The sequence below is a fragment of the Tasmannia lanceolata genome, unplaced genomic scaffold (genome assembly GCF_043159265.1).
Source record: "Tasmannia lanceolata isolate RefF3 unplaced genomic scaffold, GAP_Taslan_0.1 ptg000018l, whole genome shotgun sequence".
Classification (NCBI taxonomy): Eukaryota; Viridiplantae; Streptophyta; class Magnoliopsida; order Canellales; family Winteraceae; genus Tasmannia; species Tasmannia lanceolata.
The window spans coordinates 64,694,990-64,711,728 of NW_027518695.1; the positions used below are offsets into that span (position 1 = coordinate 64,694,990).

Consider the following 16,739-nt stretch of genomic DNA (forward strand, 5'->3'; position numbering starts at 1 on the left):
AAATCGACCCCATATAGTGCAGCGGTGAGAAGAGAGAGATAGAAAAAGAGGAGAGAGAAGGGGTCGATTTAGGATATTAAGGGGTCTATTTATCACTGCAGCTCCCAAAAAGCTGTCACGAGCCACTTAAAGATGAAAAGATAGGTATCAAAATATGTTTGTGCTGATAACATTTTCCTTTAAAAAATAGGCTTCTCACTCTCTAGTGATGGGTCAGGTTTTCCAAAACCCTACCCTCTCGTAAAAAATATCTTGGGTCAGGTCAGCTTGGATCTAATTTTTATTAGAAAATCCTAGAATCCTACTCGAGATTGGGTCAGGTTTTTCGACATACACCTGACCTAAGTTATTTTCAGGTTGCAACCTCACTAACACAGGCAATTGAAGCCAGACCGCGATCATTAAGGAGAAAAATGGTATGGAATTTTAGCAGTAGAAATAATTGTTTGGGAAATGATTTAAATACAACTCTGTTTTGTTACATGCGCTCATGTATCTTGTCTTTTAGCATTTAATTGTCAAAGTGCTTTTTGGGGACGGTAAAAACCCTTTAACAGCTAAAGACAAGAAACATGAGCTTCTGGTATCAAAACATGTTTGTGTTGAAATCATTTCTCTAATCTTTTCCTAAATTAGTGGCACCATTGTAATTTGTCACATGAATGGGGCCATTGGATTATACGAAGCTTCTCTAACTGCAGCTTCCTCGATCTCAATGCAGAACCCACTCTCTTTACCCATACTTCCACGCCTCGATAGAGCAACAACCTTAAAACCCAATCTCTCTCTCTCTCTCTTTCTCTCTCTCTCTCTCTCTCTCAGTTATTTTAATTTATTGTTTGTACTGTTTGATAAATCTACATCTTCCAGATGCAGACCCCATTTTCTTTTTCCATATACTTCTTGTTGTTGGTGGTGTTTTGCCAAACAAAGAAGCTGTTTAGAAGTAGAACAAGAAAAACTGAGAAAAAAGAAAAAAAGGGAAAAGATGGTAGAGACAAATCATCCAGAAGTTCCAGCACAACCAACAGCACCACCAGTTATGGCACCAAGAGGGCCTATTCTTCCTCCATCAGAACAACTTCTCCAGTTGCAGTTCTGCATCCACAGTCATCCTTCATGGCGTCAGCTTCTTTCCTTCATCTTTGTCCTCTTCATTTCGGTCACTAATTTCTTGGTTTTTTGAATTGCAAATTTTTCTTGTACACTTCTTATGGTTAATGGATTTCTTGTTTAGGACTTATCTCGATTTGATTCCCAACTATTGAATTTTTAATTTTTTTAATTTTTTATTTTTCCTTCGTTGGTTTTGGATTTTTTGGGTTTTAATGATTGATTTGTTATCAACTGATTTTTATTTTTTTTAATTTTTACTTCCTGGGTGTTAGAATATGTGGGATCCAACGGTTAGATTGGGTTAAGATCTCACATATTCTAATATGCCCCCTCAAACGTATGTGGATTGAAAAATCAACATACGTTAGATTACAATGATATTCCCTAATAAGAAAATAAATTTTCTCCCCATAAGAAAATAGAATCTTTTGATTTGAAGAGCACTGCTGAAGATTGATGATGAATATCCCTTGATGTTGATGTTCTTGCCGATGATAACCGATATTGAATGCTGAAGAAGATGCCGCTTGTTGATGTGTTACATATTAGAATATGTGAGATCTTAACCCAATCTAACCGTTGGATCCCACATATTCTAACACTGGGTTTTGAATTTTTTTGGGTTTTTAATGACTGATTTGTTATAGTCTTTTCAAAATTAAAGTGTTTCGAAAAGGTTTTGCGAAGATAATTGTATTTTATTTATAAAGTTGGGTGCTTTTGTAATGAGGTGAAAAGAGCTCTAAGGGAATAGTTCCACATTGGAAACTAAAAAAGTTGGAGAGGGATATACAAAGCTTTTCCTATATCTCTCTTGCTTTGTTGCAAAATGGGTGGACCCGCAGGATCGTGCAACCATTCGCTCACACGAGGCGCGGGCAATAGGGAGCTGGTGGCGCTTTTTGGTTCACTTTGCACGATCGAGCTCAGATGTTTAGAATAGTCCCACATTGGAAACTAAAAAAGTTGGAGAGGGATATATAAAGCTTTTCCTACATCTCTCTTGCTTTGTTGCAAAATGGGTGGACCCGCAGGACAGTGCAACTGTTCGCTCACACGAGGCGCGGGCAATAGGGAGCTGGTGGCGCTTTTTGGTGCACTTTGCACGATCGAGCTCAAATGTTTAGAACCGCTAGTGTTGGATCTGGTGCGCACTTTTGTGCCTAGATCCTGTCTATTGGGAAGTGTTACTGATGCTCTTCTTTGGAATGGCTATGGTGATTTGGGGAAGCAAGAACTCAACTTTGGACAAAAGTAAATGAAAGTAAGTATGATGCTTCTCATGGCAGGTGGGTTTCAGATGATCGGCTTAGGAACAAGGGTTTGACTGTTAGGAGGGATATATTAAAGATAAAATACAAATTGTACTCGTGTTGCTTGAGAGACCTTGGTCTTTCCCGTATCGAGTCTACTTTCATGTGTGTTTTTTCAATTTGGATTGTTATGTTGGGGTTATATATATATATATATATATATATATATCTGGGCTACTTTGCTTTTGGTTTTAATGTTGTAATGGGGTGGGACTACTGGTCCCAAATTTCTCTACATTCGTTATTATCACTAAATATGTCAACTTTAAAAATAAAAAAAAATGGACGGGGGATTAGGTTCATAGTATACACGGGGACATCATAAAATTCTAGCTTGATAAATAGTGTAAATGATTATTTCTATCTATGGCTTTCTCTAATCTTAATGACTTGGCCTCGGATAAGAATGCTTTCGTCATGGACCGTTTCCAGTGGGAGGAGAGCAGGGTGTCATAGAAGATTAAGTGTAGGAGGAACTTCTTTGACTGGGAGATTGATATGATAAAACGCTTATTGAACCTCTTGGGATCCCACTATATCAAGAAGTCAGGCACAAGAGGGTTTTGATGTGGAGCTCGTCTGGGGTTTTCTCTATCAAATACTTCTACCAATGTCATGTCCCTAATCTCATTTCCTCTCAACTAATCAATGTGTGGAGGATTCTAGCCTCACCTAGAGTGTGCGTTTGGGTGGACAACGTTTCAAAACTAGATTGAGACAGTGGATTTCCTTCGAAGTCGTAAGACATTAATTATTGATCATTGGTCCATGTGCGTTCAAGTAGGAGTGTTCGTGGATCACATCTTACTCTATGTTGCATGGATTCTTTGCTCCCCTGTGCTGAATCCATGTCGACGCGTCTCCACATTCGAATCAGACATGGATTCATGTGGGACACACTTGGATTCTTATCGTAGCCATGTCCCGCACGAATCCTTTTTTTTCGGGCGAATCCGATTCATCGTTGTCTCTTTTCTACACAAATCCTGTTTTTTTCGGGCGAATCCGATTCATCGTTGTGTCTTTTAAAATGCGAATCCTGTATATTTTCCCTTTAAATGTGTTTTCTTAACTTTGTTTTATATGAAAGCACAACTCCTACTCTTGTAATAAAAACCCCAGTGCACAACCCCTTCCTCCTTCGAGTCTCTTAATTCAAAACTCGCAACAACCTTCTACCCTCAATTTTTTCATGAATATATATATATATATATATATATATATATATATATATATATATATACATTTTTAATTTTGAAAGTTTATTTTATTTAAAAATTGCTGAATCCAAATCCTACTTTTGAGGGCTTGCCAAATCTAAGACCTCGAATCTGTATCGAATCCCGACACACGAATCTAAATCCATGCAACATAGATCTTACTCCATTGAGAGGTGGCCAGAGAGGGTTGGTGTCACATTTTAGAGAGATTTGGAATTCAATGGGTCTTCTCGGCTCAATTGATAGACCTCCTTGATTGTTGGTACTTTGATACTTGGGTGAGCAAGGGGAGAATCTTTCACAGTTATTGCAGAGACGGATTTTCATGTTGCAGACGATTGTGAGGAGGTGACAGTACATGCGTTGGGGAGGACAGATCAAGATCACTCTCCATGTTTGATTGGGTGAAACAATTGGCAGGGTTTTAAATTTCGGCTAAAATATTTCGGTTTCGGCACAAACCAAAACGAAATTCACATGTAGCCGTTTCTTTACAAGATTGCACCGAAATGTCTCTGAAATTTTGGTTGAAATTTCATTTTTGAACTTTTTTACAAAATTTTCACCAAATTTTAAAATTGTACACGAAATGATATAATTCCACCAAAATTTATGAAATTTCCACCGCAATAGCCAAAATTTCAACCGAAATTGTCGAAATTGACACCAAAATTTTAGACATTTCGGTCGTAATTTAAAAAATAAACGAAATCATATTTATATTTTTACAAGATTTCGGCCAAAATTTTGGCCCGAAATCGAAACATTTCGGTTTCGGTGGTGGCCGACACCGACACGAAAACTGAAATTTAAAACCTTGACAACTGGTTGGCAGCTACACATGTGCATTGGCTGTGTTGATCGAATCAGATGGAGTCGGAACCAAAGGGATTTGATGGTGTGCAACGGTACTTCGAAAGGCCAATGGTAGTTTGTAGCGAAAACGGACCATTGACGACAACAACGGAAAATCTTGAGGTGACTAGGAAAAAAGCCAAGGTGGAGATTGTTGGGAAAGATGCCTTATTTCGTATTTGGATGGGAAACAAAAAAAAGAAAGGTACATCTTTAGTTTTTTTTGTAAAACCTATGGTATAACAACTCTCCACAGGACCAAGGTGGAGGCTCGGGAGGTGAGAGAGAGAAAGCGAGCAGGAAAGATAGAGAGGGAGGAGAAAGGGTTTTTCTCTTGGGGTTTTCTTGGGTTACTCTTGTGTACGGTCTTGGTTGAGTGGACAAGGGGGAAAGGTTGAGGTTTGCAGGTTTGCTGGTCAGCAGGTTAATCCCGTTCCAATCCTTGTATTTTGTTCATAGTGGAAGATTGTGCTCTTGCCCGTGCATGTAGGCATCTTGGCCGAACCAAGTAAAATCTCGGTGTGCACCTTGTGGCTTGTTTTTATTTCTACTTTTCCATTTGTGCACGTTCTGATCAGATTTGCCCTCAAATTTTCTCAACACATTGTATTTATTTAGTTATCAAAATTAATAACGTATGATTTTTTTATATATATATTTGTTAATGCTTATACTCTGCCGTCTAATTTTCATCTATGTATTGCAAATAACTTCATGGAATTTCAAATCATGAATCTTGTAAATCTAGCTTCCTTTCCAATTAGCCAACCCAACTTTACTCGATCATTAATTTGATACTTGGAAACTTAATTTTAGCTATATATATATATATATATATATATAGGAAAAGGATTGTTATATATATATGAGAATAGAGTTCCTAAGGTGTCACCTCATATAACTTATATGAGGTGGCGCTCACAAAACATAAGGGGCCCACATTTTTGGGGTGATCCAAACCACTCATTTGAAAGGCCCTTAGATGGATATGGTGCCTACAAAAAATCAGGTCCATAGGATCATCCTAACCCTTCCATTTATGGAGGTTAAAAATGGGCAGATTTTTGAAGGTTTATACCCATCCATTTCAACCTCCACAAATGGAAGGGTTAGGATGATCCTATGAAGTTAATTTTTTGGGCACACCCTATCTATGTGAGGGCCTATCAAATGAATGCTTTGGATCATCCAAACAAAGTGGGCCCCTTATATTTTTAAGCGCCACCTCATATAAGCTATATGAGGTGACACCTTAGGAACTCTATTCTCTCTCTCTCTCTCTCTCTCTCTCTCTATATATATATATATATATATATATATATATATATTCCTGCAACTAATTGTTATTGATGAATTGGCAGCGGAAACAATTATGCTGGGATTCCAGCATTACATTGTAATGCTAGGAACTACTGTCATGGTTGCTACTCTTCTTGTTCCTCAAATGGGTGGAGACAACGTAAGAGTTCTTCATTTTTGACTTCTCTTGCTCAAGGATCTGAGCTGATATTCTATTTGGTTTGTTGAACAGCTCAATTTGATTGGATTTTTTGAAACAGGGGGATAAGGCAAGAGTTATTCAGACATTGCTGTTTATGAGTGGATTGAATACACTTCTTCAAACATTTCTTGGGACACGGCTTCCTACTGTGATGAGTGCATCCTTTGCATTTGTGATCCCAGTAGTGTCAATAATCAACGATTTTCGTTTCCGAAACTTTGCAGATGAGCATGAGGTACGTAGAAATCTAGTAGAGAAATGTGATAAATCATTCTGCAATGAACCAATATGTCATTTGAAAATATTGCTGATACCATGTAAAAGAATGCTTTGGAACCCTTGCCAGAACTTGGTTTTAAACTGAGACTTTAAATATCTATTATGTTAGTGTTTGCTTCATAGCTATGACTAGCTCACTTCTTAAATGGTTAAAGAAAAACAAGAAGAAAGGCATACCTTTGTGAGGGGAAAAACATTCTTGTTTAAATGAAACAAAAGGTTTTCATTTTCTGTTTTTCAAAGTGCTAACTTTGATTCTTCAAATGTTTCCCTTGAAGATTAGAAATTTTCTTTTCAGTATAAAATGAAACTTTCCTAACTTTATAAAATCATTTGAAATAGCACAGGTATTTTGTGATCTCCAAAAAGAATATCTGACATCCACTCTCTCTCTCTCTCTCTCTCTCTCTCTCTCTCTCTCTATATATATATATATATATATATATATATATATATATAGAGAGAGAGAGAGAGAGAGAGAGAGAGAGAGAGAGACCCGACCGAGTAGCTAAGTTTAGCTACAAGACCGAGTAGCAACACTTTTCCGATATATATATATATATATATAGAGGAAAGTGAAGCTACACTGCCGGTGTAGCTAACTTAGCTACACCGCCGGCTTAAAATACAGTGGGCCCACATTGTTTTGGTGATCCAAAGGATTCATTTGATTGGCCCTTACATAGATAGGGTGTCCACCAAAAATCAGCTCCATAGGATCATCCCAACCCTTCCAACTGTGGAGGCAAAAATGGACAAATTTGTGAAGGTTTTTACACGTTCATTTTTGCCTCCACAAATCGTAGGGTTGGGATGATCCTATGGAGCTGATTTTTGGTCGACACCCTATCTATGTGAGGGCCAATCAAATGAATTCTTTGGATCACCAAAACAATGTAGGCCCATTGTATTTTAAGCCGGCGGTGTAGCTAAGTTAGCTACACCGGTGGTGTAGCTTCACTTTCCTCATATATATATATATATATATATATATATATATATATATATATATATATATATATATATATATATATATAGAGTTAAGCGAAGCTCCACATATGTGTAGCTAACTTAGCTACACCAACGGCTTAAAATACAGTGGGCCCACATTGTTTGGGTGATCCAAACCATTCATTTGATAGACCCTCACATTGATAGGGTGTGCCCAAAAAATCAGCTCCATAGGATCATCCCCACCCTTCAAACTGTGGAGGCAAAAATGGACAGATTTGTGAAGGTTTTTACGCGTCCATTTTTGCCTCCACAAATCGTAGGGTTGGGATGATCCTATAGAGCTGATTTTTTGGGCACACCCTATCTATATGAGGGCCCATCAAATGAATGGTTTGCATCACCCAAACAATGTGGGGCCCACTGTATTTTAAGCCGTTGGTGTAGCTAAGTTAGCTACACGTATGTGTAGCTACACTTTTCTCATATATATATATATATATATATATATATATATATATATATATATATATATAGAGAGAGAGAGAGAGAGAGAGAGAGAGAGGTCATATATTCTTGTTGAGAATCCTTCTAATCAGTGTTATCTTGTGGTGAATTTTGAGGAGGCTCTGGAATTTCTGTTTCTACATTTCCAGTTTGTGAATGGCTTCAATAGTTATATGAAGTTCATGGTGCTGACATTACTTGTTATTAAGCTGTTAGATGCAGTCGAATACTGATACATTGTCAGGGAGATTGCAGAGATTTGTCCACACAATGAGAGCTATTCAAGGAGCGCTGATTGTTTCATCGTTTTTGAACATTATCATCGGATACAGTAAAGCATGGGGGAATTATTTAAGGTACAAGAGTATAGTCTTAAAGATTGACTTTAAGCACTCTTTTGATCAATAAACTGCTGGCTGTCTTTATAATGTGACTACTTGCTTCGCCATGGCCCATGTTAGACAAAGTTTTCTAAATGGGTGACGTCTCCATGTCGGACTCGTGTTGGATTCCAATACTTCACGATTCTTTGCAAACTTCTAAATCTCTTTTATCTGTTTTTTCTGAATACTATTTCCACAACTTTACAATTACCACATGTTTTGAGTTTGATCTATCCTAATAGGAAGCTTTTATATAGAAATAAAACATTATATTTGCTTAACCTATTTAAATTTTTAATAAATTACTTGTTATAACCATATTATTGTGTAAAAAGATTAAAAAAAACATTTTGGCGAATCTATGAATCTTTCTTTTTGAGGTTTGCCGAAATCGACACTCATATCGGTACTGATGCTACAATGCCCATGGCCATAGAGCTTGAGGCTCGAAATACGGCCAGCTAGATTCAGAGGTAATTTTTATCCTCTGTATAAGTTTATAGTAACACTTGCATTGTTATTATATGCAGGTTCTGTAGTCCTGTTGTGATCGTTCCCGTGGTTTGTGTGGTGGGTCTTGGACTATTTGAGAGGGGTTTCCCTCAGGTATTATTCTTTAAACACTTAGGGGCCGTTTGGATATGCGGATTGTAGAATCCGGGATTTCTTCAAAATTGTAAATGAGAGAAAGGAGAAGAAGCGGACCAGCCGTTGTTTTCTGATTTCTCGACCTTCTTTCTGTCAGCAAGAGAGTAGCATATCACCCCATGTTTCCAAGTTTTAGAAATCTCAGGATGCTGGAGAGATTTCTAAAACCTGGATTTCTTACTTAAAATCCAAGAAACGCTGTCCGGACAGCAGACAGCAGCTTGATCATGAACGCTCTTTTACACTGTTTCCAAACTAAAACCTGGATTCTAAAATCCATGTATCCAAACGGCCCCTTAGGGTCCTTTTTACGCGGATTTTAGAATCTTGGATTTCCTCAAAATCTTGGATGGGAGACGAGAAGGAGACCGTCCGTTTCGCTTCTCTTTAGAATCCTGGATTTTAAGAAAGAAATCCAGGTTTTAGAAATCTCTCCCCCATCATGAGATTTCTGAAACCTGGAAACATGGGATGATCTCCTACTCTCTTGCTGACGTAAAGAAGTGCGAGAAATCAGAAAATGACAGACGGTCTCCTCCATCTCTCATCTCCCATTTAGGATTTTGAGGAAATCCAAGATTCTAAAATCAGGGTATCCAAACAGCCCCTTACATACCAGGGATTTAATTCATTACTAATTCAAAGAGAAACTTCACCTGACAACCCCATTGTGTTTCTTTTAGGTTGGCAAGTGTGTGGAGATTGGCTTGCCTATGCTAATTCTATTGGTTATCTTTCAACAAGTAATGAGTTCTCTTTTTTTTATTCAAACTTGATAATTTCCTAATGTAGTCACTTCTATTTACCTTTTTAGAAAGTAAAAATTGAAAAATTAAACTATAAATGTTTTTCTTCTTGCAGTATTTAAAGAATCTCCACGAGAGAACACACTCATTGCTTGAAAGGTTTGCTTTGCTTTTCTGTATTGTAATAATCTGGTCTTTCGCTGCGGTGCTCACTGCTGGTGGTGCATACAACAATGTCTCTGAGAAGACTAAGCAGCATTGCCGTACTGATAGATCCTACCTTACATCATCAGCTCCATGGTAAAGTGAAAAAAAAAACACAACTTCCTAGATTGTCTATTATAATTACACCTACCAGAGTTAAGCCCTGTTTGTTTTGGATTTTGAGAACCGGTTGTGAGTCAAAAACTGATTATTGGACTCACATTTATGCTTAATTTTGAGTCCAATAGACAGTTTTGGAGTCATCACTGGTTCTCAAAATCCAAACAAACATGTCCTTAGCTTCTTCTTTTTCCCAATTCCTTATGGTGTTGAATTGTTCACAGGATTAAAATTCCATATCCATTTCAATGGGGTGCACCAATCTTTGTTGTGAGTCATGTGTTTGGGATGATGGGTTCTGCACTTGTTTCAATTGCGGAGGTTAGAATCACTGCCCAACGGCCTCTTCAGATGCCACCAAAATTGTTTCTTATTTGCAAACAAGATTATGTTAATTTAATTTTATTGAAGTTATTTTAAAATGGGACATTAAGGTCTCTTGGGAAGCCATTAACTATATCATTTTTAAAATTATTCTAACCATTATTTGCCAATAATCATATTTAACTTCAAATGATTTTTAAACTATCCAAAGAGGCCCTAAATCGCTTTTCTTTTTTCAAGTTCAAGAATTTTAGGAAAATCTCTCTTCATTATTGTTCAATGCAGTCAACTGGAACATACTATGCAGCTGCACGGTTCGCAGGTGCTACCCCTCCTCCAGCTCATGTTCTTAGTCGAAGTGTGGGTCTACAGGTTTGTAGTTTCATAACCTTTATGACCCAATCAATACATAACCAATGAATTTTTTTCTGATGACCCAATCAATACCAGCTATCATCTATATGCATGGATAAAAACTCCTCAAGAGGGAACAGCATAGAAATTAAATGTTCATTTATGTATTTGTAGAAGTGCAAATGATTGACCATACTTTAAGGCTAGAACTTCATTTAACAAAGTAGATTCTGAAAATTATCATTGATGAGTATACATTTTCTTGGAGATTGGAACTTCAGATTCCAAGTTTGTCGAATTAGGAAATAACATCTGATAGGTAGTATTTTTGGGGAAAATAAACGAGCTTTGGCATATCCCCATAACATGGAACTAAGTAAAAATAAATATGAAGAATTAAATAACTTAATTGTCATCATTTATATGAAGTATTGTCTGAAACTTAAAAGGCATCAGAACTGTCCTTTTTTCGAGGTCTCGGACAAAAATCGATGTTATTTTCTTTGAAATTCCATCAAGTTTGAACATTTGGGCCGCTGAAATGACATTAACAATCTGTATTTCTTTCTACCTGCAGGGCATAGGTATGCTGCTTGACGGGATATTTGGTTCTGTAGTTGGTTCAACTGCATCTGTGTAAGGGACCCATGATCCTTTTACTACAATACCTATTTTGCTAAATATTACTACGACTAATTTACAATTACCATAGGTTTTTAGCTTACTCGTAAGTTTCTTAGTGGAAATACAACACTATATCTACTCAATCTATTAAAATTTTCAATATATTTCTTGTTATAATCATATTATGTAAAAAAAGTTAAAATTTAAGAACCAATTAAAATATTTTGGCAAATCCTCGAATCGTTCTTTTCAAAGTTTTCCTAATCCGACACTCTGATACCCATGTCGGATTCTGACACACGTACCTGTACCGCAACATAGCTTCTGCATGGTGGAACTGCTTTCTTGCATTCGGCATTTTGGTTGAGTTTGTGCGAAGCACCATACATTCTTGTATGTTATTTATGGTGATGTGCAGTCAAGGGAAGAGTTTGATTTACAGTATAACTCTACTGTTGGAGTTGTAGGTTTGGTGTATAATTTGTATTGCAATCCAAAGTCGATTATTAACTTAAACCACCAAACTCATTCTTGCAGCGAAAATGTTGGGCTTCTTGGACTAACACGCGTAGGGAGCCGAAGAGTTGTCCAGATTTCAACTGCTTTTATGATCTTCTTCTCAATATTTGGTTTGTTCAACTTACATATGCAACTTAGAATTAAAACCATTCTCTGAATTATAATTATCTTGGGCTACACTGCCATTCAAAAAAAAAATTTATCTTGGGGACCAACTTGGGTCTGGTAGGCAGGGCTGCAAACGAGCCGAGCCGAGCTTTGGGGTGTTCGGGCTCGGCTCGGCTCGTTAAGTGGAACGAACCGAGCTTAAGCTCGGCTTGGCTTAAGCTCAGCTCGTGAATGATAAAAACATACATCTGTGGGATTTGAACCCAAGGCTCCTCTAAATCCAGCGCCTTAACCACTCAGCCAAACTTTCATTTGTGATAAACAACCCACATTCTTTTATTTTATATATAAAAAAAAAAACATAATCCAAGCTTTAAAGCTCGGCTCGGCTCGTTTATGAACCGAGCCTAAAAAGCTCGCAAGCTTTTCCTAGCCAAACTATACAAAGCTCAAGTTCGGCTCGTTTATTTGGCGAGCCTAATTTTTGGGCTCAGGTTCGGCTCGTTTAGTAAACAAACGAGCCCGAGCCGAGCTTTTAACGAGCCGAACCCAAACATGTTCGTGAGCCAGCTCGATTCATTTGCAGCCCTACTGGTAGGGTTGATCTTTTGCTAAAAAATGAATCGGAATTGACCCCACCCGACCCGACCTGATTTCATGGCAAAAGCTCAACTTGAATTCCCAAAAATCGACCTTAGTTGCATCCCTAGAATTATCAAATGGTTGAATAATATCCGTTTCATTTCTATACAGGGAAGTTTGGGGCCTTCTTTGCATCGATTCCATTCCCAATATTTGCTGCCATATACTGTGTTCTCTTTGGGCTTGTTGGTGAGTTTAAACCAGGTTTTAACAGACCATGATAATTGTTACCACCATCACAATCCATCAAATAACAAAGTATTCATGTTTGTACTTCTTTATATCCTCATTTTTGTTAGTGATTTCTTAGTGGTGCATTGCAAATTTTACAGCATCCGTTGGCGTTTCCTTTATTCAGTTCACAAACAACAACTCCCTGAGGAACCTCTACATCTTGGGCCTGTCACTGTTCCTGGGAATATCTGTTCCTCAATATTTTAGCGAATTCTATGCCTCTTCTGGCCACGGACCAGTTAAAACAGATGCTGGATGGGTGAGAATGATCTAGTCCAATTACAAACATAACATGTTTTAACTGTATGGATTTATGAAGGCCTTCTCATCATGGTGAAACAGAAGAAACACTACATTATTTTCAAAACACATTTTTCAAATGTTGAAAAAATTTGGAATTGAGTATCACTCAATTTTACAGACAACCCAATATAGAATGAGATGAATCATTCATGACTCATTTGTTCTTTCCAATTTAAAATCATTTGGCACCAAGCTTTGATGTTGCAACTTTCCAAAACAATTTTGCTTAAAAAATGGAAAAAACCCAACATACTTTGACAAATCATTCAAATATTTTGTTTTTCCTTCTATCTCCAAAGCATTTGGAACAGAGTTTGTATCTAAACGTTCCAAAATTTGTGAAGCAGGAGAAATCCAACACATAGAACACGTCTATACTTGTAACGCTTTGTTATTCTGATCCTCCCATATTTTTGGAATTGAGTTCACAGCTTTAGCAAAAAGTAATAGACTCCGCATTAGACTGTAATTTCTCATTGAAAATGTGTTCAAAGAAATTGCTCACACCACTTCTGTTCTGGTTGATCAAGAATATGAGACTCAATTAATTTGGATATCGTCCGATGTTTTTCTATTTTTCTTGTTTGCAGTTTGATCAGATTTTAAATTCGATCTTCTCGTCGGCTCCCACAGTGGCTCTATTGGTTGGGACACTACTAGATAACACACTTGACGCCATGCACACAGGCGTTGACAGAGGTCTTCCATGGTGGGTTCCCTTCCAAAACAGGAAAGGAGATATCAGAAATGAAGAGTTTTACAGTTTCCCTATCAAGATACATGAACATATCCCAACCAGATTTCTCTAATACTTCATGTGTGTAAATTTTACCTACTGGGTTCAAGAACTTGTTTGTTTTTCTCCATAAAACCTTTGAACTTGATGTGCATCATAGACTAACTGTGGCATAGTGTAGTTGGTGGTGCGGTATGTAAATTTTTAAATGCCCCTCTTAGTTAATTGAGTAGAAAAATAGAACACCACTTTTTTATTCTTCATGGGTTGGTTGCAATTTATACAGAAATGCGTTACTTGCCTAGATGGGTCACACTAGAGTGGAATAAATTAGTTTGGATTTTTATAATTTTAGGACTTTGCTTTCTAATTGCTTGGTGTAGATGTCTTAGATATAATAAGGGTTATAATATCTAGATTGGCTTGGTAGGAGTTTTAGAGGAAGTGATCAAGTGACTGTCAAGGGGTTTTTTTATTTTGATATAAATAACATGTACGTAGCTTTTTCTAAGGGACTGGAGAAATTTACCTGAGAAATTGTGTTCTTGCACACAAAGGAGGACTTGACCCTTCCTTCAAAGTAGGTCAAGAGTGACGCATGGAGCGTGAGAGCGACAACACCAAGATAAAGATTGACACAAGAAGCAACTAAAATAATCTCATGGGGGCTTGAAAACCATGCCACGGTTTGGAGGAAAGCTCCAATATAACACGTGAAAGAGCCAATGCTCCCTTCACAAGAGATGTCCCAAAAATAAACTTTATTTAAATCTATCTTTCTTTACTCATGCCATTACATTATATAAAAAGCCAAAACCTAAGAATAGCAACCCTAAATTCTTGCCTAACTATTATTCTCAATCTTCTAACTAAAGTAACATAAATAAAAACCAACATGATTAAAATTTTCCTAAAATAGTAATCCCGCAATATAACTATACCATATCCTAAAATTTCCTATAACTTAGCCAAATCAACTCCAAATAGTGTAATCTTGAGCTCTTTAGATAGGTAATCGAAATACCTTTCTAAAAACACCAAAATCATTCTAAAAGAACAAGATTTGACGTCCCAAAAAAATACCACAATAAAATGACGAAAATAAGCAATAAAAAATAAAAGATTTGATCCACGCCATACGTTCTGCATCATTCACCCCCACTTGAAGAAAACTCGACCTCGAGTTTAGGCCATCGTCCTCCAAATCTGTTTTTTGGCACCGCATCAATTTTCTATTCTTCATTCCCCCTTTATTTTAATTTTTTTTTTATTTTTCTAATCCCTTACATGACGCTTAGCCATGAAAATGGCTCTCGAAGGCACTCTCAGATCCATGGCCGTCTTCTCATGGATGCGGGCTTCGAGTAGCGCTAACTGTATGAAATTCTTCACCTGTTGTTGGAGTTCTTCATTCTGCACGGCTAAATCAGGCTGGCCGACGTTAGCCACAGCGACTTCTTCATACCGTTGTGAATTGGTCGGAGATCCCTTGAGCTCTGATACCAACTGACGCAGGGAGCGTGAGAGCGACAACACCAAGATAAAGATTGACACAAGAAGCAACTAAAATAATATCGTGGGGGCTTGAAAACCTATGCCACGGTTTGGAGGAAAGCTCCATTATAACACGAGAAAGGAGCGAAGCTCCTTCACCCACGTGAAAGAGCTAATGCTCTCTTCACAAGAGATGTCCCAAAAATAAACTTTATTCAAATCTATCTTTCTTTACTCATGCCATTACATTATATAAAAACCCAAAACCTAAGAATAGCAACCCTAAATTCTTGCCTAACTATTATTCTCAATCTTCTAACTAAAATAACATAAATAAAAAGAAGAAACATAATTAAAACTTTCCTAAAATAGTAATCCCGTAATATAACTATACCATATCCTAAAACTGCCTATAACTTAGCCAAATCAACTCCAAATAGCGTAATCTTGAGCTCTTTAGATAGGTAATCGAAAAACCTTTCTAAAAATACCAAAATCATACAAAAGAACAAGATTTGACGTCCCAAAAAAATACCACAAATAAAATGATGAAAATAAGAAATAAAAAATAAAAGATTTGATCCACGCCGCACGTTCTGCATCAAAGAGGCTAAGAATATCAATCATGTTGCGAGCTTATCCGGATTCGTAACAAAATTCACCAAATGCAATGAAGATCATTGGTATCGAATATAAGGTGTGCAAAATAGAGGTCATGAGATAGCTAAGGTGCAAGTTTTCCAATTAGAACTCAATGTTCTCTCATGGGGAAAAATAGACCCTCAGTTACACAAACATATTTTCTCATGTTTCTCTTTGGTTTATTAAATCTTTAACTTTGATCCTGTGGTTCTGATCACTGCAATTTTCTTATTTTGTCTTATCCATACTAGGAACCGCTAGATGAACGGTCCAGAGCTTCTAAATGATAGCCAAAGTGGGCCCCACTAAGCTGACCATGGGAAAAATCAAAGTTAGGGCCCACCTATATGCAACACAATCACACTTGCAATGAGTTATTCCTTCATCCTTCAATATCAAAGGGCCACCCAAAGAGATGTCCTTGAAAATTAATTAAAGGGCTTATCCATATGAAGTCTGCATGATGACCGTTCATTTCATATTGGAGATACCAGTTAACTTACCAACTTCTTCAAAAGCTTAAAAATGGTAAGTTAACATGGTATCAGAGCCAAAGGTCTCGAGTTCAAACCTTCCGGATAGCAAAAATTGACATGCGATGGTCGGCCCAAAGTGGGACCACATGTTGTTGGTATAGCTTGTAACATAATGTAAACTATAATGTGGGAATTCAATCCCACATTGAAAAGGAGAAGATTTTAGGCATTTATAGTTTCTTTTATCATATAGACATGACTCTTCAGATTAGAATTTGTTAGAAGAGTCATATCTTTTGTAGAGACATGACTCTTCAAATTAAAAACCAGTTAGAAGAGTCATATCTTCTCGTAGAGACACGACTCTTCAAATTAGAAGAGTCATATCTTCTTGTAGAGACACGACTCTTCAAATTAGAAACCGATTAGAAGAGTCATGT

At 37.2% G+C, this 16,739-nt stretch overlaps 1 protein-coding gene across 2 annotated transcripts; it reads left to right on the forward strand.

Annotated features, from left to right (window-relative positions):
- Positions 1 to 766: 766 nt before the first annotated feature.
- On the forward strand, positions 767 to 13,844 carry PDE135 (Xanthine/uracil permease family protein). 2 transcript variants are annotated; one of them, XM_077359177.1, is made up of 14 exons: positions 767 to 1,124; positions 5,866 to 5,963; positions 6,064 to 6,240; positions 7,998 to 8,098; positions 8,656 to 8,731; positions 9,457 to 9,516; positions 9,635 to 9,819; positions 10,068 to 10,164; positions 10,453 to 10,539; positions 11,099 to 11,157; positions 11,683 to 11,774; positions 12,526 to 12,603; positions 12,747 to 12,907; positions 13,542 to 13,844. In XM_077359177.1, the coding sequence occupies exons 1-14, from the start codon at positions 989 to 991 to the stop codon at positions 13,758 to 13,760; spliced, it is 1,626 nt and encodes a 541-aa protein (XP_077215292.1). In that variant the 5' UTR covers positions 767 to 988; the 3' UTR covers positions 13,761 to 13,844. The 2 variants fall into 2 exon arrangements, with proteins under 2 accessions (XP_077215292.1, XP_077215293.1); XM_077359178.1 differs by lacking the exon at positions 5,866 to 5,963 and having other exon boundaries at positions 987 to 1,124.
- The last annotated feature ends 2,895 nt before the right edge of the window (positions 13,845 to 16,739 follow it).